Below are 22,542 nucleotides of genomic sequence, written 5' to 3'. Positions count from 1 at the left end.
CGCTAACGCGCACACTGGTGACATCACGCGATGTTTTTAGTGCTATGGCGTACCAGGAAGGGGAGTCGCTTGAATCTTGGCTCAGTGAGTGATTAATCCCGTTTTATGAATTAAATAATGTGATAATTAGCTAGATATAGTGGTCTGGGTGGCAGGGCAGTAAATCCGTCAGTACAGAAGCTGTCAGTGCGACTGATCGCCGCTTTTCAGCTGATTCATAGAGGGTCCTGGTTGACAGTCTGCTGTCTGCATCATTAGCAGGATGGGTGGAGAGCTTTAATATACACTGTCTGGGTCACAGTTACCAGTGACAGCTCAGTGTGTGCAGTGATTGTTTAGGCTCTACAGATAGCTGTCCATGTGCACAGATTCATACGTGCTGCTGGTGGACAGAAAACAGATTGTGATTGATGAATGAGCAGCACTGTCAACACAATGAACACTTCACCAGCAGTGGTGGAATGTAACTAAGTACATTTACTCAAGTACTGTACTTACATTTGTACTTTACTTGAGTTTTTCCATTGTGTGCCACTTTCTACTTGTACTCGGCTATTTGTCAGAGGGAAGTATTGTACCTTGTACTTCACTACAGTCATCTGACAGCTTTAGTCACTACTTACTTTACAGATTTTTACATACAAATCATATAGAGTTTATTAAATGGGATGTTCTGAAGTGCTGCTTTTACTTTAAATTATTTAAATAACTTCATTAATCAGTAATTCTGAGGTCTGGACTGTGTCACGTTGGGTAATTGTGACTTAGTGTTGTCATAAATATTGAAATATTGATACACTTCGATTTTAAATATTTGAAATGGTTTCAATACTCATTTTTTGCAGTATCGTTACACCAGTAACAGCTGCGTTTTGTCGCTTTTCTATCCACCAGTGTGTTGACACATGCAGCACTCTGGTGCCCACATAGCCCCATCTTCTCCAGATGTAAATGAACTTGGATGCTGTTGTTGTCAACACACAGTAGACTACACATGCCTTGTTATATTTATCTTTTTATAGCAATCTGAAGTTTTATTCCCTCAATGTTGTGTCGGCTTTACCCTGTGGTTTCGAACATGGTACTGAATATTCACTTTAGATATTGTACTGAAGATAAAATTTCAGTATCGTGACAGCTCTGTTGTGACGACATTTCAACATTTTTACACACCAAATAATTGACAAAATAGTTCCACCTCAACTAACTTCAACAGCGTAATATTAATCTAATAGCATATAATGCAAACACAAGGGAAATGTTTCTGCATTGAGTATTTTAACTTTTAAAGGAGACATATTCCGCTCATTTTCAGGTTCATAATATTATTTTGGGTCATACTAGCATATATTTTCATGCTTTAATGCTCAAAAAACACATCAGTTTTCTCATACTGTCCAGTGCTGCAGCACTGTATTCCCCCTCTGTCTAAAACACTGCTCTCTCTTTAAGGCTGTGAATATAGGCATAAATTATGCAAATGTGTGACATGGTGACACAGTGATCAAGAAGTCGTGGAATTAGAGGCAGGACTGCTGACGAGGCATTTCGGGCACCTCAGGGCCATGTTTTCTCTGGGAGAGAGGAGCTCCTGTGGACGCAGACTTTCATGATCTTTTACATGCACAAGAACCTGTAAAACACAATGAAGAAAAGGAAAACAACAGCAATCAAAAATATGTCTCTTTTAATACTTTAACTTATCCGGATTATACTTACATACTTCACTTAAGTAACATTTTCCATGCAGGACTTCTAATTGATACTGAGTATTTTTACAGTGTGGGATTAGTACTTTCACTTAAGTAAAGATTCTGAGTACTTCCTCCACCATGGTGCATCCGTAATTAGAAAGAGGAAGGATGTTAACAAATACTGCATTGTCATGTTGGTCCCAAGATTCACAGGGAGCCATATTCACTGGGGAAGCTTCTCAAACACACCAGTAAAGTTAGTGTAAATGTGTGCAAATGTCTTTCTCTAACAGATAAAGCCACCCATCCAACTAACAGACAGGAGGACTGGGAGTACATCATAGGCTTCTGTGATCAGATCAACAAGGAGCTGGAAGGGTATGTCTGCGAAATGTTCGCAAAAAACATTTTGTGAGCTACCTCAGAAAAACGTTTCTCATCTGGAATTTCCTCTTGCAGTCCCCAAATAGCTGTAACTCTCCTCGTCCACAAAATCCACTCGCCACAAGAATGGGAAGCTCTTCAGGCTCTGACAGTAAGAAATACTTCAACTCTACGTATGTCAGCAAGCAGCGTTTTTTCTCAGCGACTGAAGCAAACACTTAATCGCAACGATTTTTCGCGCAGGTATTGGAAGCGTGCATGAAGAACTGCGGGAGAAGGTTTCATAATGAAGTCGGAAAATACAGATTTTTGAATGAGCTGATTAAAGTTGTGTCTCCGAAGGTGAGCAGTCTCCAAAAAGGTTTATATTTCACACAAAGTGGGCTCGACTGTATGTCCGACTATCCAACCTCTGTTTAATCACCTCTTGTTTCCAGTACATGGGGGACAGTGCACCTGAGAAGGTGAAGCTGAAGATCGTAGAGATGATGTACAGCTGGACAGTGGCTTTTCCTAATGAGGTCAAGATCGGTGAAGCCTACCAGACGCTGAAAAGACAGGGTGTGTTGAGCTGATTCAAATAATGCATGTGGAATGTGAATGAGTCTTATTAATCATGTCCTTACTCTCTTCACCAGGCCTCGTGACGCGTGACCCGGAGTTACCGCTGGACAGGACTCTGATCCCTTCTCCTCCGACAAGACCCAAACATCCAGTGTTTGACAATGAGGACATGGGCAAGGTAAGACTTCCATGTGTTTTTTCATTATAAAGTGTATAAAGTGTCAACGTAATATCCTCTGAAGTGAATGAAACACGACTCTGTGGTTTTTGTGTGTGTGTTTAGCTGCTTGCTGAGCTTCTTCGAAGTAAAAATCCAGAGGACCTGCAGGAAGCCAACAGACTAATCAAAAACATGGTGAAAGAGGTGAGACATGTCAGAACTGTACTGCTCGCTGAATATTTAACATAGCAATCATATTAATTTCAAATTTACCTCTGAGCTGCTCTTAGTCTTGAGTGCCTGCCTATGTGATAGCATTCCTCATATGTGGCATGACTGTTTTAATGTGTGGTGTACAATACACTGTTTCTTGTTTTTGTCAGGACGAGGCACGAGTGCACAAGGTTACAAAGCGTATAAACACACTGGAGGAGGTGAACATCAACGTCAAGCTGCTGACGGAGATGCTGTCCCACTACAACAAAGAGAGCTCGCCAGAGTCAGACAGGGAGATCATTAAGGTGTGTGACCACATGCTCGCGCAAATGAAATGCTAAACATTAATCAATTATTTAATTTTAATACATGGAAGAGACTGGAATAGTTTCTCCTGACATCAAAGAGGGATAAACAAACGTAGGAATATTTGGAGAGGATCAACTCAAATGTAATCTAGTTAACTAGCCACTGAGATGCCAACAGCACCAGCTGCCAGCACAGCTGCATTTAAACTGTACAGCGCCTCCTTTGTGCTTCCTCTCAGGAACTCTACGAGCGGTGTGACAAGCTGAGGCGTGCTGCTTTCAAAATGGCCACTGAGACTGAGGACAATGACACCAGTTTAGGTTTGTTAGTTTGCTGTTTTTTTCTTTATCAGAAGGAACATTTTGTGCACGATCTGTAACCGCTGAACTGTGACTCGTCAGGTGACATCCTGCAGGCCAGCGATGACCTCTCCAGGGTCATCAACTCCTATAAGAAGATCGTCGAGGGGCAGCCTATAAACGGTGACAGTGAAGAGTCTCGATCTACAGCTGGTCACGATGAGAGTGGTGAGAGACATTTCCTAATTATAATGCACAAGTTTTTGTGCTTTACATAAAATCATGATTGCTATTGGCTTCAGATATCCTTGCCATCGTGTCATTAGTTCCTCTTTGTGTCACTCAACAGAGACCACAGATACACTGATCGACCTTGCTGGCCTTGACACTCCAAGCCCCCCTCAACCTGCCCCCCCTCCCTTCCAGGCCTCAAATCCTGTCTCCACCAATCCCACAGCTTCCCCCATCCCTGTCCTGCCTCCTCCTCCCAAACGCCTCGCCGGCTCGCATGGCAGTCAGAGCAGCAGCCCGAGTCATCCCCCACTTGACAAGGCCTCCACTGCTCTCTCCCTCCTTGATGATGAGCTGCTGTCTCTAGGTAGTACATCCCCAGGGTGACTTGTTGAGTTCAAGGAACAATTCCCAACCCAAAAAATTATGCGAATAAAGTATTAAAGATTGTTTCTCTTTCTCTCCTTCTTTTAGGACTGAACGACCCCCCTACCTCTCTGAGCAGCCAATCAAAACCCAAGTTGAATGAATTGTCCAATCAGTGGACGTCCTTGCAGGTACATTTCAAATAGTTTTTGAACAACTTTTACCAAATCGCAGCTCGTTAGTCAACATGTAATGGAAGAAAGTGAATTATCTTGTCTCCACACCTCCTCTGCAGGCTCCGGCTTCAGGTGTGGATTTGTTTGGCAGTGTAGCCTATTCAGGTCCAGTGGTGGCCCCAGCTGAACCAGCTGCTGCCACAAACAGTCTCCAGAACCTGCAGGACCTTGCCATGATGGGCTTTTCAGATCACAAGAGGTACAGAGTCATCTAAACTGTTTTTCTCTCCATGTTTTAATTGTAAATCTATAGCATTTGCTCTCAATGCGCCCTTGTTTGTAGACAGTTTGACAGGTTTGTTTAAATAGTCTACTTTGTTTTGAACTTATGATCAGTCCGAAGTGCTTTAAGGTCCCACAGCAATCAATCAAGTGTTATTTTCAGTTTGTCCAGCCAGATGACGGCCAGAGGAAGCAGCTTTGGGATGCCTGCGGCAGTACCTGGCCTCGTACCTGGACAGGGCTCTCCCTCCTCACCCGCTCTTCTCCAGCGTACCATGCCCGGTTCTCCTGCTCTGATCCATGCCAAAGCCCAGAGCCTGGGCTCAGCCCCGGGCAGCCCGCTGTTCCGCTCTCTGTCCCCCTGCCACCCTCCCCTCCAGGGCAGCCCGGCCAGAGCCACAGACGTCTCCCTGAGCAACGTGCACGTCCCTCTGGAGGCTATCAGACCGAGTAAGGACGGGAGAGAAGAGGGAGGGAACAAGAATTGATGGGTCTTACTGGTTGATGACAAAATGATGAAATACAATGCTGGAAGTACATTCTGGGATTAGCTCGTGTTTGCCTGTTCCTGATTGGCTGTGCTCCATCCGTCCTCAGGTAAAGTGCTGCCTGTGACGGCCTACGATAAGGACGGCGTTCGCATGCTCCTCAACTTTGCGTCCGACTGTCCCCCCGGTAGAGCTGACGTGTTGGTTATGGTGGTGTCCATGCTCAATACAGCGCCCCTGCCTGTTTACAATGTGGTACTGCAGGCTGCTGTCCCCAAGGTAGAGACAATTAATCCTCTGTTCATGCATATTTTTGATATGTTATTTAATTTGCTGTTGTTATTGCCTCAGTGCTCCGTGCTGTGGCCCTCACCTGCTAAAGGTTTTATCAGGTTTTTTATCAAACAGTTAATGAACATGCTTTCTTATTTCATTATTTATTATGGGCCAAATGTGTATGATACTGTAGTTGTGAATGAGAATATAAACAAATCCTTAATAATTCACATTTTTAATACAGTAATTTACTGATAGAAACATTAATATGGGACACGTCATAGTGACAGAGGCCTGGTGGTCCAGGAGTTTAAGTCCTGCCTCTGCCTGATCTTTGTTGGGTGTCATGGGTAGATTCACATTTTTTCAAGTCTGTTTTGAAACAATACTTACATACCATTATGTACTTGTGTCATTCCTCCTCTCCATACTGACTGTAAAGAGGTCCGTTCTAACGAGATTTCAATGTAAGACGAAATACCAACACTAACATCTGGCTTTTTTTTCTTCATTGAAATGAAAAATGCATTTTTATGTTCAGGGACAAAAGGGTATATTCCACAGTTAAAGTACTTTTAGTGCACAATTTATTTGTGTTACCATTCCCCACCCATCGTTTACATCAGTGTAAAGTAAAAAGATGGACTTGAAATAAAGTGGATTTATCCTTTAGTGAAGGCATCAAAATCCAGTGCTGACTCTTCCCTTTCATCCTCCACCAGTCAATGAAGGTGAAGCTGCAGCCTCCATCAGGAACTGAACTGGCACCGTTTAACCCCATCCTACCTCCAGCCTCCATCACCCAGATCATGTTGCTGGCTAATCCGACAAAAGTAGGTGACATAATAAGGACATAAATTCACAAAACGCAAAGAATTTCTGAAGCCACGCATCATAGCAGGCAGCTGATGATCTTTGTGTGTGTGCGTCTTCACAGGAGAAGGTGCGTCTGCGCTACAAGCTGGCTTTCATGCTCGGAGATCGTCTGTGCAACGAGGTTGGAGAGGTCGACCAGTTCCCCCAACAAGAGACGTGGGGTCATCTATAGCAGAGTGCAGGCCTGCGACGGCCCAGCAGGGACGGACTGGTTCACACTCCATGAAAGGTTGTGTTCATCCCAGAGAGAAAGGAGCAGATATTCAGCTTCACATTCCTTAAAGTTGTTCATTTGTTTTGGCCTTTGTTGAATACTGGCAGCAAGACGCTATTAACAGCAGACACTTATTTATACAGTGCTTGTATACGTTTCTGCAGATTGCTAACAAACTAAAGATATACACTGGCATATAAGACAGACCGTGATGTTTACAGGCCGATGGTATTGAGATAAATATTTCACTGGATTCTCCCCACGATGAATACAAGTTTTGAATGTACTGTAAATAATCGATGCATTGGCGCTCAGTTTCGCGCTGACAGGATGCACTACAGCATTAACAAAGTCTTTTAAAAGAAATTAACGGCGCCTAAGAAACAACGGTCGTGCTTTTATTTATTCCTCTGGCTGAGAGCTTTCTCCGCCCACTGAAAAATATACTTGAACATATCCAGAAATTTGGACCTAGGATGGAGTTGAACTGGAAAATGTGTCCGTTCGTAAAAAGTACGGTCACATTGTCGTTGCTGCAGGAAGATAGTTGACTGTTCATGTATTTATTAGGATTATTTCAACCATCAAACTCCTTTCATCTTCAAAATTTTTGACATGGTGAAGTAACTTGTGTTTATCAGGTGTTCTACTTTATTTAGCCCCGTTTCAGATTAGTGGACCAAAAATGTTGAATGTTATATTTGTTCTTTATTTATAGACGTTTCTCTTCTCTCTTCTACCAGTGACAGTATTGGGAGTATATTTGTCATTTATTATTTTCTGTTATAGAATTTCAGTGCATCACTGAACCTTGAAAATGTGAACTGAAAAAATCTGAATTTAAACTTAATTCAGTGGCTCGAAAAGGGCCTGTCACCAGGCAAATAACTGCAGTGTGCAGCAGTGGGATAGAGTGGAACTGTGCTGTGAGTAAGATTTACATAAATCAGTCCACCCGATCAGTCCTCAACTTGTCATCGTGTGAGATGTACAGAAGTGTGTGTTAAATGTACATAGTATGTAATGTACCTATTGTTTGACGTATGACGAGTTATGTGAACATGTGACGTGTAGATTTTGGGAGCGTGTTAGGTCTGTACATACTGTATGATGTGCCATGTGTTCGCTGCATGAAAAAAATAAATATTTCCGATGTCCGATATTCTGAGTCTTTTTTTTTTTACTTGTCAAATACAGGATTACCAGAAGTCAGATTTTAAAACAAAGTACACCATGAAAAGTGTTTTATTATCAAAGAACACATTTTGATCACTTGAATTTTATGTACAGTACAAAAATGCAAAAGAAAACCTTTCTTTTCAAAGTCACCGTTCATGCTTCTACAGTTCCCTCTTTGACTATAGCCATAGCCAGATTCCTGGCCAGAGCGAGTCTCAGGAGCTCCACTTTGGTCAGCTCAATGTCTTCATCCTGAAATGACAAATTCACTCAAATAAGGAGCAAAATGGTTTGAACGAAACATTGCAGCAGATTCTCGTATCGCAGTTAGAATACACTTTACAGCACTAAGAGTTTGAGACTGTAAATAAAACAACAGCGGCTGAGACTAAAGCTTTTACTGAGTACAAACCTGGCTGAAAAAACTTTAGGCAAACAGTCTCACAATGAATAGCAGCACCTGTGCAGGATTAAGGCTGTGTGAGGACATTCTTACCTGCATGGGCCTGTCTGTGCCGGGAGCACTGGTGTTCAGTGAGGTGAGCTCCTCTAAACAGAACATCAGCTCGTGGGTTTGGTCTGCTGAGAAGATCACCTGAAATAAATCAACAAACAAAGCCAACTTTTAGGGAAATCATTCCACGTCTTACAGAGCACTGTGGTTCTGCTTTAGTTAATACATTCTGTGTCCCTGTATCTTACACAATAACATGGACTGCAAATGTATTAATAGAAAGGTTATGACAACAGCTTGTCTCTGTTCTGTAAAACATGAAAGACATTACCACTTAAGACCACTTTGTAAAATACATTTTGACCAAAGAATCCAAAAGAAAGGCATGACCTGTCTTGAAACTTGAAATTGAAAATGCATGATCGGATACATGTTTATTATCTAGTCTATCTAGGGCAATGCATAAAGCTGTCGTACACGATTAGACTCGGACAGGAATATTCACAAATAAATAGACAATCTGCTGTAAATCAGACGGATGTTTATCAGACTAAAAGCACATCCTGTTTTATTTATAAGCTATACAACTAATATCTAGTCACACTGAAATTGTGTTTTCATTGGTGTAATGCCAACTATTAAAACTTGATGTGGACTTTTGCCTCTCCTACACACTTCAATAAGGGCCTGTCAAGAAAAAAGACATTTGAAGATGTCACCTGAAGCTCTGGAATATTTTCACTCTTTCCTGATAGTTTATTCACCAAATGATTAATCAAGAATTAAATATCAACATTATTCGAAATAATATACATATTTAGCATTATTCGTTGTCTCAATTATCAATCCATCTAAATCAGAACAGGGGATGTAATCTAACAATGCCAGCTTTATTATACCTGCAGAAAAACCATTAATATCAGTCTGATATTTTAATGTAACTTGGTTGTACATCTACACTGAACCAATATATTGTGATTATAATAAAATACATTTTGTCCAAATCCACAGTATAGTGAAGACTCTGTGGTGACCGACCTCTTTCTGCTCCAGCAGTGGCAGGGCGTCGGTCAGCAGAGTCATCCAGAAGCTCCGGGGGGCGATCTTGGCCGTCATGAGGGAGAGGAGCAGCTTAGCCGCCTCGCCGAAGCGCTTCTCTCCGTAGAGCTTGTGGAACTCACGATACTTCCCTATGAACGACGGGAGAGCAACATTTTCACACTGCAATGCCGACCCATGTTTTTACTTTTTGACTACGACTTGCAGCGCTCCAGACATCACTGATACCCATCAAACAGAGACTATGTGAATGTGCTGTTTTCAGCAATAAAACATCAAACACTTTCGGTCATGAACTTTGTATAACTTCTTAATAAACACACAAATCATTTTACAGACTAACAGAGTTACAGTAGAGATTATACTAAATCAAAACCTATAGAAAAGTCATTTCCTGGGCTCTTTTTCCACCACTGCCCAAAATATAATTTGAGCTCTCCTGAGAAGCTGGCTGTCCCGATTAAACAGATGTTTTTCTACAGTAAAATTAAATTAATAACTACATTATAAAAATGGGCTTATGCATTTGTGAGAAGGCCATCTGTCTGATCACATGCCACTGTCACAGTTCATCTTCTTGCTGAGTGGCCATTGGTCAGTATGTGTGTGACAGCAGTGTTGCAGTTATATATTTTTTTTTTAGCCCGGGTCTACCTTCCACCCCCATCCTGTGATTGTCCCAAAACTCGTTTTTTCAGTTTCCCTGACAAAGTTTTTTCCGTCCCTGGGATGGCGAGACGACCTTAAGTTAGAGCTCTGCCCTTTCTTTAAATGTACTGTACTTTATCTATAAATGGTTCATCTCTGTACAGATATTCTTCCAGTAAAAGACTCTGTCACATGCTGTTGCATTAAGCAGTTCAAAGCTTTATTTATATCTCTGTGTGCACTCATGTCTCTGTGTCTAAGGCTCATGTGACTGAGCCTAAAAGAGACGATAAGGGAAGCAGTCCAGGAGACAATCTGCCCTGACTGAATGTTCCTTCACTTAATGTGTGAATTTAACTTGTGAGAGGGCTAAGTCACAAGTTGAGTGTGTGTGTGTGTGTGTGTGTGTCTGTGTGTCTGTGTCCATACCAAGGAAAGTAAGCCTGTCGCTTAGCAGCATTGCTGGACCCAAGTTGTCTATCAGGTCCAAATCAGAGAAGGTCCCTCTGGCACAGTAATCCTGTAAGAACCTGAGAAACAGACATACCACACAACAAAGTGGTTTCACAGGGAGACCAGCAGGCTCAAATAGACTACAATGCTTGATCTGTCTTCAATAAGCCATGTGTAATTGTTCACACAGCTTTTTCTGTTTTGTAAAATACCTCCACACAATACAAAAAGATTATCATCCCAATAATGGCAAAGCAAACAAACATGACGCAGCAGGACAAATGAGTAGCTTTTGTTGTCTTTAGGTGTGATTTACTCAAGAATATAATCTCACAAAATACATCTTAAATCTATGAATCAGGAGGATGTCATTGTTTAATGTTACAGAATCAAGTGTTTTCAAAAATGCCTGCAGAAAGGTTACTTTTTGGAATCCATGGTAAAAACAACATTAAGAAGAAAAAGACCATGCAAAAAGTTCAGAAGGCCCTTCTCAGTGCTGGGTTTCTTTGAAGATTATACCAAATGTTGTATAACTGCCACCAATAGTGCTAGAAACATGTTAAAGAGTAAGTGTACTGTTAAAGGAACTAACTTCTCTGAAATGAGGGTGGCAAACGCAGCATCTTTGGCCCTGATGCTCCAGGAGAGAGCCGAGCCCAGTCTGTTGTTCCTTAAGGCTCGCATAGCCATGATCTTACAGATACTCCGCACTGTAAGAAGACAAGAAATGACAGGTTTAAGTCCCTACCGTATTGGAAAAACACACAACTGTATTGATGTCTTTGTATTGTAACACGGGCGGATGTGAAAGAACTAGAGAAGGATTGAGAGACAAAAAGTGTCACCTTGCTCGGACATTTGCCTCTGCTCACAGATCCTGAGCACTTTGAGTGCTTTGCGCTCCGTGTCTAAAGGAACGCGCTCGATTTGAAGCTCCAGATAGACACGGCCAAACTCAGGGCAGTGGTCAAAGTAGTCCACGGCCAACTGCCACAGACTTTAACACACATATACACACAAAAGCATCCCGTAAGATACACCTTCTACAGCACTGAACCAATCATGAGTGAATTATTAGTTATGAAAACGTTATATCATACAAAAAAAGGCAAAGACTAAACAATTGTTCATACTTTTTGTAAACCTTAATTTACAAAGAAATTAGATACACTAATTAACATACTTTCAATACAATATGAAAAATTAGCAAACTGAGCCTTAGATAACCTTACCTGTGATGAGTGAAGAGGCCCGAAGCATATTCTAACAGGAGAAACTCTCGCAAGTTGGAGCCAAAGCTGAACACACACAAATCAGAATGGCATGGTAAATGTTGATGAGTAGTGTAGTGTAATCTTGTTATCTTCAGATTGAAGCACAAACAGAGTTCTTACTGTAGGTTGTGAGACTGGAGGAGTTTGCAGTGATCCAAAAGATCAGTCAAATGGGCCACAAACCACCAGTTGTTGAGAGCAATGCTGAGGAGACACATGGGGGGAAAATTAGGAAGCAATGTGTTAAAGGGTTAGGGTTGTTAAGGCATAAACACATAAGTATACATGTATGAACAGATGGATGTATTCACCTGCAGTCCTTGATGACTTGATGGATGTCAAACTCAAAGGCAGCCAGTAAGATGCTATCCAGGGGCTCTGGGACGCTCCTCGAGTCCAGAAACATCGTCATACATGACTGCAAATAAACATATAAATAAAACAGTAAATAACAAGGAATGTTGTAGCAGTGAGTATGAATGCTGAGTGGTGCAGCTGAGGTTAGTGTAACAGACCTGTGCATAGTAGTGTAACTCAGTGGGTTTGACTGTGGGGTGGCAGAAAAGCAGTCTTGTGACCAGGAAGTGGTACCAGGTGCTCAGCAGGTCCTTGTGCTCCAGCAAAGTGTCTTCATCCCCCACTAGGATCTAAAATTATATGAAAAAACAGGTGGGATAAGGTGTTGGATAAGTACTTAGGATTTACAAGCTCACACAGTCCAATACATGCACAATTATCTGGAAGTATAGGTGCACAACAAAATAGTACATTCCAGTTTCTTAAACAGGATTTTTCATTGCAAAACACTACAAATGGGACTTGGTCTACTGAGGAGCAAGGCTCACTGACCTTGCAGATGACCTCCAGATGTTTGTTGCTGGCAAATGAGTTGTCCTGCAGGCAGCGGTCCACTTCCTCGTGCCAGTGTCTCCACTTCACATCAAACTCTGTCAGCGTCTGTGTGCCACCAGGCTGAAGGATTATCATAGAAAGTTCAGAGATGAAATTCTCCATTGTTTGGTTTGTGAGCTAGTTTGAATTATGCAAAAGTCACGCCTGTGGTGTCAGAACATAAATAGTAGATTTGTATGATATATGTGAAGGGAGGGAGGAGTGCAGGCAGAAACTGGTGTGTCTTCCTATCTACAGCGTGAGCAAAATACACAAGATTCAATACCATTTTGTCATGTTATCTCACACCAGCACACATTATGTTTAATAAACATTTAAGAGGAATTTAGGTAATAAGGAATATAAAAACAAAACAATATGCCTTTCTAATAATTTTTCTCTACCTTGTGTGTTTTTCGAAACTGGCTTGAAATAAAGCAGTACAAATTAGCCACGTATAATGTTTTGCACATCTTTTCCACTTGACAAATAAAAATAATTTTATTTACAGCTGAGATCAAAACATGTGTGAACCAATTCAGAACATCAAGAATATTAAATCATGTTCTTACATTGTAGAAAGGCATCTTGCTGAGCAGAGTGTCCATTAGCTTGTACATGCTCCTGGCAGCAGGCTGCAGGGTAGCTTGCTTCACCAGCATCTGTCTGGCTTCCTCCAACCTGCCCTGCAGCACATAACTCACCACCTGCAGAACCCAGAAACAAGACATGTGATACCTGAGCTTTCACACTGCACTGTGTCAGACAAAATACAGATGAAGAGTGAAATGCGGAGGATCAGTCTGTATGGTGGTTTTGTGAAAGAACATCTATGCTCCAAATCACAGGATGGTGTGCATACGTTTTTATTGTAGTATAATATGTGTGTTGTACCTACCACATTCCAGTAGTCATGATGCTCAGCAGGGCTCTCACTTTGCAGCACTTCTCTGGCCTTCTCATCCACATCAGCCTTGTGTAACCTTACCCAGTCCAGGAGGTGGAGCAACAAGGAACCCGCTAAGGACATCGCACAGACACAAACATACATGTTACTGACTTGTTTGTTTGGCTGCTTTCACAGTCTCAAAGTAAAATTATAAAAATGTATTCCGAAGAGTTAACTACAAGCACAAAGTCAAACTCTAACCTGGAGCAGCATCAATGAACAGCACTTCACACAGATTCCAGATCAGTTCTATGGCCAACAGAATGGACACCTGTCACACCAAAACAGAGGTTGAAATTAGTACCATATCAAAGGAATCAAACCACTACTACTACTACAACTAGTTCTTCAATATGGATGTAATGTCTCTGCATGCTGTTGCATGGATACACATACAGTCATAGTACATACCTGATTTCCATATTGTGTCGCCACATCTGCAACTTTAGTAGAAACTGCACAAAAGAGAAAAAGGTCAGGAGGAGTGATCACAGTGAGGACTAAAATATCAAATTATATTTCAAAATTCTCACCTGCAACTTGCTGAAGCTCCTCCATACAGGCGCGTATCACAGATCTATAGTTTTTACTGATGCTGACAAATCTAAGGAGCAAGAAAGAGACAAATCATGATATGCACTAATTTATGTGGGTGCGTCATTGACTTTTGCAATAAAGGTTTATGACAATGACATGCACAGGAAGAGAAGATTTGTCCATCAGTTGGCCTTACTGGGGTTTTTTGTTCTTGCTGGGGAGGTCCTCTCCAATCGTCTGCAGGCCGACAAAGATGTGATGTGACTCATTGAAGAGTTTGCGTAGAATGGGGGAGTATATGTCCTCATCTTTCCTGACCTCATGGATAAAGGGGCATCCTGATCCTCTGGCACCTGAAAATAGAGGACAGAAGGAGATAATAGTGTGACATAAGCAAGAGAATGCAAAAGGCAAGAAAGATGCTTGAATAGATATCTACACATACCGGATGCTTTGTAAAGGGTCTCATACACCAGGATATCACCAGGTCCCCATGCAAATCCCAAATGCGTCCCAGCACTGGCTGCAGGGATGTTCTGCATTTAAAGAGGAGAAGCAGAGACACTGAAATTATCCAGAAAAACAGTCCAACCAAATTTTTTTCTTTTCTTCTAAACAGTACTTAAACACTGCTCATGAAACAAGTTTGCGTTAGAAAACTTTTTAACTAACGCTAACTAGTATTCTGCCATTATTTCTATCACGTTCTTACTACTTTGACACATTTGAAACATTTTAAGACCTAAATAATTTTGTGATTAGCCTTTAATGTGTTTAACTTTTTTGACACGTTATGGGACTTTCTGGGTTTGTATAATTATTCAACTTATCTGCAGTACACATTAGTTATGTTGTGGCGATAGAGTTAGCTAGCTTGTTAGCAATGCAAGTCAGTAGGAGAAAAGAGACAAAACTAGGCTACAGCGGTGACTTACGGTGATTGCCGGCTCAACGTCTACCTCCTCCATCGGGGAACAATATAATCACCACGGTAAAATATAAAACGACTAACTATTCAGCTGTAAACACTTCACGCCATGAACTACAGGTGCGGTGCCGCTTACGCGCCTCTGTCATTCATTCGAAAGCCCTCACGGCGCACGTGTAATGACGTCAAAAGGATGCCCTTCCTTCTGCCTGTTTTTCCATCTCCTGTGGTTGGCTCATGCTGGTTTTGTCACGTAATACGTGTATATAACCCCCCAAAATACGTAATTGACAAGTAAATCAACACATATAATCATAAACTCTAAAGCTGTGTGAAACCATATCCACATACAAGAAGGAAGAAATTAATCACAAACATATGGTAATAGTCTTTTTTTCCTTCTTATCCATGTACAAACAAAGCATACAAATAATTCTGCTAGAAACTGGTAATAATCAGTGTTTTGATCTGACTTGTCCAAATACACATTTTCACTATGGTGTAAAAAGTAGTCCTTTCTTGTAGTTTTAGTGGCTCTTCATCATCAGACAGAAAAACAAGATGGCCGCTGGGATTTTTAGGGTTAAATAAAAGAAAAACAAAAAGTGCAAACATAGCCTGTATGTGTATTGTGCTGTATGATATTGACGACTGAACAATGCAGGGCGTGGTGAGAGGTAAGCAGGGTGATAAGGTGTATGTTGTGAGATAAATGTACCTTTTTAAACCTGACAAAGGAAAACATAACGCTGTGCGCGTTCACGTGTAACTGAGTGTCTCTTTAACGCGCATTGGGACTCTCCCGCCCATGCCCAGACTGCGCTCTCCACCACGTGATGACCTGCAGCCACTCACCGCCCGGTGCTGTGGACGCGCATTGTCTCGTGGCCGCGCACGTTCGGTTCGAATAATTTAACCGGGAACGAGTACGTGCGCGCACTCGTATTCTTTGTGTGGCAGCGTAGAGAAGCGCCAAAAGAGTGACCATGGCTGATGAAAAACCAAAGGTGAGTGTCTCCACACATCAATACCAGTTTATTTCACCAGATCTGTGGAGCAGGGGCTCAAAGAAAAAAAGGGACATTTTTCACGTGTTCTGTTTTCCTTGCCAAACTTGAGAGCTACATTTCAACTACTAGCTATACCTACTTTGATAGACCGGAAGGTTTGTGAACGCGCATTCACAGGCGCGCAGATCGCTTTCTGCTTGATCTCACACAGCCAACCAGCTGGTGTCATCCCCAGTGCATGCCTCAGTTTACCAATGCGAGTGTGTGTTTCCATGTTTGAATGACTGCTGCCAACAGCTTATGTGTATGTGTGTTCATTCGTGCAAGTGGGAGAAAGTTTGTGCACTGAGCAGTGATACACAGTGGTGATAAATCCCTCTAAACCGCAGTATTTTCTTTTTATCTTGGTAGATCTGTGGCTCACTCTGCACACGCTGAACAGAATGTAAACAAAAGCAAAATGTGCCCCAGGGAAGATGTTCAACTTTACTGAAATACGTTTTCTGGAAAATATATTCGGGAACCATTTACATATAAACCACATGGTATATCTGCTTTTGGCTAAACCCATGAATAAATAATTTCATTAAATTAATACAAAGATTTAGTATCTTCAGTATCAATTGCAAAATTGTCAGCAACGGCTCAAAAGTTAACAGAGATTGTAAAGGGACATCTGCCTGGGGTTATACTTTTTTAAAAAGTTTTTCATATCTCAGTTGTCTCTCATTATATATGACCTAACTTACCTACCTTAATTAAAACTTTAAGTCCATCAACTCTGGAATAAGCACCTATAGATCTTCATCTAACCTGTGGCTGCTTCTGTTAAATTGGGTGTAAAATTGTAACACGCTGAGAAACTAATATGTTGTAATAACAACAATAACAGAGTGAAACGTGCAGTTCTCTATCTGTTAAGATTTAACCAGGAAATGAATGGCATTGCATATTTTTTTTCCAAATTATAGTTTACCTTTTGTTGATGGACTAACCTATTAATCAGCTAATTACTCCATCTCTGGTTCCCCTCATCAGAATCAGAATCAGGCCAAGTATGTGTACACAAACAAGGAGTTTGACTTTGATTTATTTTGCTCTCAATGTGCAGGGAATAGTATGATAAACATTAACTCTAAAAGAAAAAAATAATTATTGAGGAATTAAGACTAATATGTGCAATATACTGCAAGTTTAAGGACTGCAGGATTTTTACCCAGTGACAGCCTGAGGGAGGAAACTGTCTCTGTGTCTGGTCGTTTTGGCGTACAGTGCTCTGCAACGCCTGCCAGAGGCTCGTGTTAACTGTGTTTTTTTTCCATCTCACTTTATCCCACAGGAAGCAGTCAAGACGGAAAGCAACGAACACATAAACCTGAAGGTAGCGGGTCAGGATGGGTCTGTAGTGCAGTTTAAGATCAAAAGACACACGCCGCTCATCAAACTCATGAGAGCCTACTGCGAGAGACAGGTGGGCATGGATCTATATCAGCACACAGCAACCATCACTGATTGAGTGTGAACACTCAGGATGATGTTACAGGTTTATTTCCTAAAGCGGTGGTTCCCAAACTGAGGGGCGCGGAGCTATTATGTGTAGTGAAGTGAATGTTCCAACTGAGGGTAGCTTTGTGATGTTTAGCTTAGTTTCAGCCCATAAGAAAAATGCTGGCAATGAAAATAAGTAATCATATTACAGTAAGTTTTATTTTCCTTTTGTTAAAAAGCTTTCAAGCTGTAAAAGATGATCTTGTCAACCAAATCTCAAAAGGAGTAAGCAATGTAGTATTCTAGATAGAAAACAGTTGGAAGTTTCACTGAATTTGCCTTTAATGGAGCTGTAGTTTTGAGACTGTGTTGTCCGTTCTGTTTAGATAGGAACCGCCCGCCTGACAGCTTTTTAAACTGTTTACACCTCCCCAATAGAGAGGCGAAGTCCCGCCCCCGCCCAGTGTGCCCCATGACACCTTATATTGGAAGAGAGACAAATCCTTTTTTTAATTTGTGTTTTAATTGTGCCAAGAATGACACGTATGATGTTTGTCAATTCAAAAGACAACTTTTAAGTCAAGAAAGTCACAGGTTGTTGTAAAGATAGTAAAATACTACTTAGTTTTGTGTAAAACCGCTCGGTGAACTACACTGTGTCGATCAGTATATGTTGCCATCACCATGGCACAGAAAAACTATTCATAAAGGTGAAAATCACAATAAATCTGGCCATATTGACAACTGTTATGTGAAAGGAGAGTGTTTTGGTGAGTGTTGAACAAGACGTCACTTACACAACACTGAAATTACGTAATTAGAAAGACTACACACCCAGCAGTCTTGTATTTCATCAGTTTAATGACAAACTGCGACTTTCACGAGTTGAAAAATTATCTTGTAAATTGACAAACATCATATGTGTAATTCATGGCACAATTCAAACAGGATCAGAAGCTTTTGTCTCTCACCATTCACTACCATACAAACTTTTTCTGCATGTGAAAGTGCATAACATTTGAACAATGGCTCCCATCCGTAAGTGTCCCAGTAAGCCATGCGAGTGAGTCAGCACGCCCTAGAACTGGTACACCTGAATGTATTGTAGTAATTATTAACATAATTAGTTACACAAGAGCTTTTCCTGCTATGACATGCAAAATACCACTAAAAAGGCTGGTCAGAGTGGAATATTTTTGTGTTGTTGAGCCACTAAGAGCCTGCTTATTTACCCATGTAAAAGAGGAAGCTGTATAGACAGCATGGAGGAAGGATTAGAAGAGCCATGTCAAGTTATGCTGCATTTATATCATATGGAAATAATTATTGGAGCTGCTTGATGGTTCGAAGCAACAGCTTTGAAGTATGCACATGTTCAATCTTGTTTGAAGACCATAAAAGGCTATGAGAGTAATTATTCTCAGCCCTTCGGACTTATCACACATGCAGTTGGTGACGGGCAATGTAAGCTTTTGTTGTACAGCATTATACATTTTTAGTGAAGTTTTAACCTTAAGCAAACAAGTTGTAATGTCCATGCAATTTAAAAGCCCCACTTGTTGCGCTTATAGATGATGTGGTCGAAGAGTTTTGACAGTTAATGCTTTAAGGTCAAAACTGAAGTAAAAGACAGATGAGACTGATTAAAGAGTTATTCATTACAGTCACGTTTTAAGTCTTTTTCTACTGCAAGAGTTATTGTTCATTATTTATTGGCAATGCTCTGCTCTGCACTGCTCTGCGCTGCTCTTCTCTTCTCTTCCTGCTCGTATGCAGGTAAGGCTTCAGAGTTGATGCAAATCTTCCCTGAATAGCTGAACACAGCCTCAGGCTGTACCTCTCTCTCTCATTCCTCAAACCAAGCTCCCTTATCTGCTTGTCCATCTTTGATTCCACGTGTTAATCATAAAATATATCTCATCTTTTCCATCAGCAGTTGAGAGCTAAATCACTTCTGAAGTTGTCCTTCGCCAAGCTACTTGCTATAATGGGATGCAGGAATGCTGACTTATTCTAATGACGGTGGGACGAGTGCCAGTATAGTTCATAAAACTTTACTGTTATGGCTGCAATACAATCCTGAGGTTTGCAGATAAAGTTTACATTCTGAACTTAAGAGTTAAGAAGAGCACGTCTAATGAAACGCAACCTCTGACATTCCTCTTTATCTGAAAGTCAAATAAGCGTTCAGCTCTCTGGAAGAATGGAAACACAACGCCAAATTGTCTATTCGTCAGACTGCCAGCAGGGCAAAAGAGATATGTTTGTCATGCAGCTCATTTAAAACTACAGTGAGAACCAGATGTTTTCCATTATTCATTTATTCCTGTTTCACTGCAGACAGTGTAACTCATTATTTTTGTATGACGCTCAAACTTCAGCAGGCATGCCTTAAACAAGACAAGGCTTGCTTTAAAATACTGTAAACATAATATCTGTATTATTTTCTTGGTTTGAGAGGAGAGATTTTCATTAAAATGTGCTCAGAGAATTACATGTGCCATTTTGTGCTTTTTTGTAGCTTGTTTAATTAATTTTGTCACATTTTTAAAAACCCCTTCTTGTTCATTGTATCGCCCAAAATATTAGTTATTTATTGTTCGGGTATTTGTTAACAATCCTATGTTTTATGTATGTTTTGTTTTGTTTTGTTTTTTTGGTGTAAACCAACTTTAACTTTGTTTTGCAATGTGCAACACAGCATTTTTAAAAATGTTTTGTTAGTAGAAGTCATAGTTCTTATACTGGTGCTAATTCTAACCCACTCAGCAATAGTAAAAAACAAATATAACACTCCCACACCAACACCCACATTCCAATATCAATATATCAGCAGATATTCCTATGTGTCATACCTGCTGTACATTTATGCATACATAGAATGTATACATAAACACCCAATTGTTTTGCAATGACCCCTTAAATGTGGGTATCAAACACTGACAAAGATATGTGTGCAGTGGAGCAATGATATTTCACAGTTTAACAATAAACTGTATCTGTAAAATGACATGCTTTTCTTTCATTGATAAGTTAAAATGTGAATTACCCCAAGCATCTTTTTCTGCATTGTGTTCTGTAAATAAAGAGTTTTCATATTGGTGCATATCAGACAACATATACACCAGTGTTTGTCAATCCTGTTCCTTCGGCCCCCCGCTCTGCATCTTTTAGATGTTTCCCTGCTCCAACACACACTTGATTTACAGCAATATTTTTGTGTGTTTGTCTCTCCAGGGACTTGCAATGAGGCAAATCAGGTTCAGATTTGATGGACAGCCAATAAATGAGACAGACACACCAGCACAGGTAAGTGTGAAGTCTTGAAACAATATGTTTAAATACCCAATACGCACTCACAAGGAACACTGTGCCAGGGGTTAATAGTGGAGTCAAGCATGCTTTATGGGCTTCCACATGCGTCATCACTTGTGCTGATGCATTTGAGGCGTCCTTATCAAGTAAAATATGCATATTTCATGCAGTCTTTTCTATGCAGTTTCACAGGGAAGCTCATATGAAGTCAATATTGTCCACGCACAGCTCAAATCTGTCCAGTGTCTGAACAAGTCTACGGGCACCCACAAATCTAATAAATCAGTCAGAAAGTTAAATATACAAGAGTCCAGCCCTCATTGAGCAGTGTGTGGTAGGAATGTCTGTAGGCTGAAACCAGACATACACCAGGTCTTTGTGCAAGCCACAGTTTAGGACATGCTGATATTGGGAGCATGCAGCAGCCTCAGGCTGTCAGAGCACACAAAGCTACATTATAGTTGCTGTATTCTCGAACTTGTAATGAATATGCCATTTTATACGAATGCCAATATACTTCCTGCAAGTTAATGGCTGGAGTAGATACAGATATTTGCACGTTACTCTGACGCTATGCAAAGCCTGTGTATGTAAACTGCAGTCATCAAAGCCAAATGGACTGATTAGTTTGGTCACAATGGTGCCAGCTTTGAGGTGCATATCATTCAACTGCAACATCTTGACATGGCATGTGCTCGTCTCCCTCTTTCTCTACAGTATAACTCCTGTCACTTTACACTGTTTGTTTAATAAAAGCAATTTATCTGTGAAAATAAATACACAAGATGCAGACCAACTGGCGATGAAATGTAGCAAAGATTGTGCATAACTTTAACGTTAACTTCCATCTTCTCTTTACAGTTGGAAATGGAAGATGAAGATACAATCGACGTGTTTCAACAACAGACGGGAGGCCTGATTTAATCGACTACATGCATCACCATTTTCCTTCTTAACACAACATACCTTCCCAGCCTGTAATCCACAGCGGCTGCTTCTTTGCCACTTGTCCTATTGTCTCAACAGAATTCCACGCAGAAGGAGTCGTCATTTCTCTGCTACACATAACTGCTGTATAGTATTATCACTCTTGCCCTTGTTACTTTTCTGTTTTTGTACATAAGCCACATCCAGATCACCCTGAATTCAGGTTTTGTTCATTCATGCTGTATTTGTGGTTAATGTTAAGGACTTCCCTTCCTAGTTTGGAGGGCTTCTTCTGAGGTTGCAGACAGATAGGACTGGTCATAGAGTGGGAATTAATAAAACTGACTTAACTGATCAAAATGCTGTGGCGATAGGCTCGGTCAGCGTCCAGCAAATCTGTTCTTTCAGTGTACTATTTTGGGACTGGCTATCACTTAGTGAATTATATACCCAGTTTGGGAATGGGGCTGGATTGTCACTTGTTTTTCTGTTATCATCAGAAAAAAATATTTGATTTTATACATTTTTATATGGTAGTGGATGTGTAGAGAAATGTTTTGATTAGTGATTTGACTAGGCCAAGCTTCAAATTTTGGGAAGCCTGAAGAGATGTTCCAGTTAAATAAACAACTGTATTGTCTATTAAGATGCCTGGTAAAATAAAGCTATTGTCTTTTTCAAACTTCCACTAATTTTGTCTGGCTTTCCAGTGTGATTGTTTGACCTAGAAATACAACTATGACCAGAGTACAAATACAGAGAAAGAATAAGATCTTCACCAGCTGGAGGTCAAAGGTTTAACCACGTTTTTCTTCTAAGCTTTTCCTCGTAAAGCATTTTGCAGTGTGTCATGATCAATGCTCATAGATTAGATAGCAGAAAAAGCCCTCAG

General features: G+C 40.8%; 3 protein-coding genes across 3 annotated transcripts; 2 read left to right on the top strand and 1 right to left on the bottom strand.

Moving 5' to 3' along the window:
• On the top strand, positions 1 to 7,695 carry gga3b (golgi associated, gamma adaptin ear containing, ARF binding protein 3b). Its single transcript, XM_084372622.1, has 17 exons — positions 1 to 84; positions 1,988 to 2,072; positions 2,154 to 2,229; positions 2,322 to 2,420; positions 2,516 to 2,639; positions 2,717 to 2,820; positions 2,926 to 3,006; positions 3,186 to 3,323; positions 3,566 to 3,647; positions 3,729 to 3,854; positions 3,976 to 4,224; positions 4,332 to 4,414; positions 4,519 to 4,658; positions 4,845 to 5,131; positions 5,279 to 5,448; positions 6,168 to 6,278; positions 6,383 to 7,695. The coding sequence occupies exons 1-17, from the start codon at positions 45 to 47 to the stop codon at positions 6,491 to 6,493; spliced, it is 2,106 nt and encodes a 701-aa protein (XP_084228748.1). The 5' UTR covers positions 1 to 44; the 3' UTR covers positions 6,494 to 7,695.
• Positions 7,696 to 7,762: 67 nt separating this feature from the next.
• On the bottom strand, positions 7,763 to 15,070 carry nup85 (nucleoporin 85). The gene is made up of 19 exons (XM_084372621.1): positions 14,918 to 15,070; positions 14,428 to 14,518; positions 14,179 to 14,335; positions 13,979 to 14,049; positions 13,857 to 13,900; positions 13,647 to 13,716; positions 13,395 to 13,516; positions 13,069 to 13,203; positions 12,455 to 12,577; positions 12,121 to 12,252; positions 11,917 to 12,023; positions 11,726 to 11,809; positions 11,564 to 11,629; positions 11,177 to 11,328; positions 10,924 to 11,041; positions 10,305 to 10,405; positions 9,207 to 9,358; positions 8,211 to 8,309; positions 7,763 to 7,966 (listed from the first exon to the last, which is right to left on the bottom strand). Exons 1-19 carry the CDS (start codon positions 14,948 to 14,950, stop codon positions 7,868 to 7,870), a joined length of 1,956 nt encoding a protein of 651 aa, XP_084228747.1. The 5' UTR covers positions 14,951 to 15,070; the 3' UTR covers positions 7,763 to 7,867.
• A 667-nt stretch (positions 15,071 to 15,737) lies between these two features.
• LOC311267563 (small ubiquitin-related modifier 2-like) lies at positions 15,738 to 22,336 on the top strand. The gene is made up of 4 exons (XM_084370693.1): positions 15,738 to 15,917; positions 17,260 to 17,391; positions 20,646 to 20,717; positions 21,585 to 22,336. Exons 1-4 carry the CDS (start codon positions 15,897 to 15,899, stop codon positions 21,645 to 21,647), a joined length of 288 nt encoding a protein of 95 aa, XP_084226819.1. The 5' UTR covers positions 15,738 to 15,896; the 3' UTR covers positions 21,648 to 22,336.
• Positions 22,337 to 22,542: the final 206 nt, after the last annotated feature.

The sequence above is a fragment of the Pagrus pagrus genome (genome assembly GCF_965226575.1).
Source record: "Pagrus pagrus genome assembly, chromosome: 13".
Taxonomy (NCBI): domain Eukaryota; kingdom Metazoa; phylum Chordata; class Actinopteri; order Spariformes; family Sparidae; genus Pagrus; species Pagrus pagrus.
Note: the sequence above shows the minus strand (reverse complement) of the source record. Positions and strands in the feature narration are given on the sequence as shown.

Bases quoted from the DNA above. Each gene is read 5' to 3' on its own strand.
- gga3b (XM_084372622.1), top strand. From the start codon at position 45: ATGGCGTACCAGGAAGGGGAGTCGCTTGAATCTTGGCTCA. The intron at 85-1,987 runs GTGAGTGATTAA...TTTCTCTAACAG, and splicing joins GTCGCTTGAATCTTGGCTCA to ATAAAGCCACCCATCCAACT. The intron at 3,007-3,185 runs GTGAGACATGTC...TGTTTTTGTCAG, and splicing joins TCAAAAACATGGTGAAAGAG to GACGAGGCACGAGTGCACAA.
- nup85 (XM_084372621.1), bottom strand. From the start codon at position 14,950: ATGGAGGAGGTAGACGTTGAGCCGGCAATCACC. The intron at 13,204-13,394 runs GTAGGTACAACA...TGGGTTCTGCAG, and splicing joins ATCATGACTACTGGAATGTG to GTGGTGAGTTATGTGCTGCA. The intron at 11,329-11,563 runs GTAAGGTTATCT...TGTGTGTTAAAG, and splicing joins GGCCTCTTCACTCATCACAG to TCTGTGGCAGTTGGCCGTGG.
- LOC311267563 (XM_084370693.1), top strand. From the start codon at position 15,897: ATGGCTGATGAAAAACCAAAG. The intron at 15,918-17,259 runs GTGAGTGTCTCC...TTTATCCCACAG, and splicing joins TGGCTGATGAAAAACCAAAG to GAAGCAGTCAAGACGGAAAG. The intron at 20,718-21,584 runs GTAAGTGTGAAG...TTCTCTTTACAG, and splicing joins AGACAGACACACCAGCACAG to TTGGAAATGGAAGATGAAGA.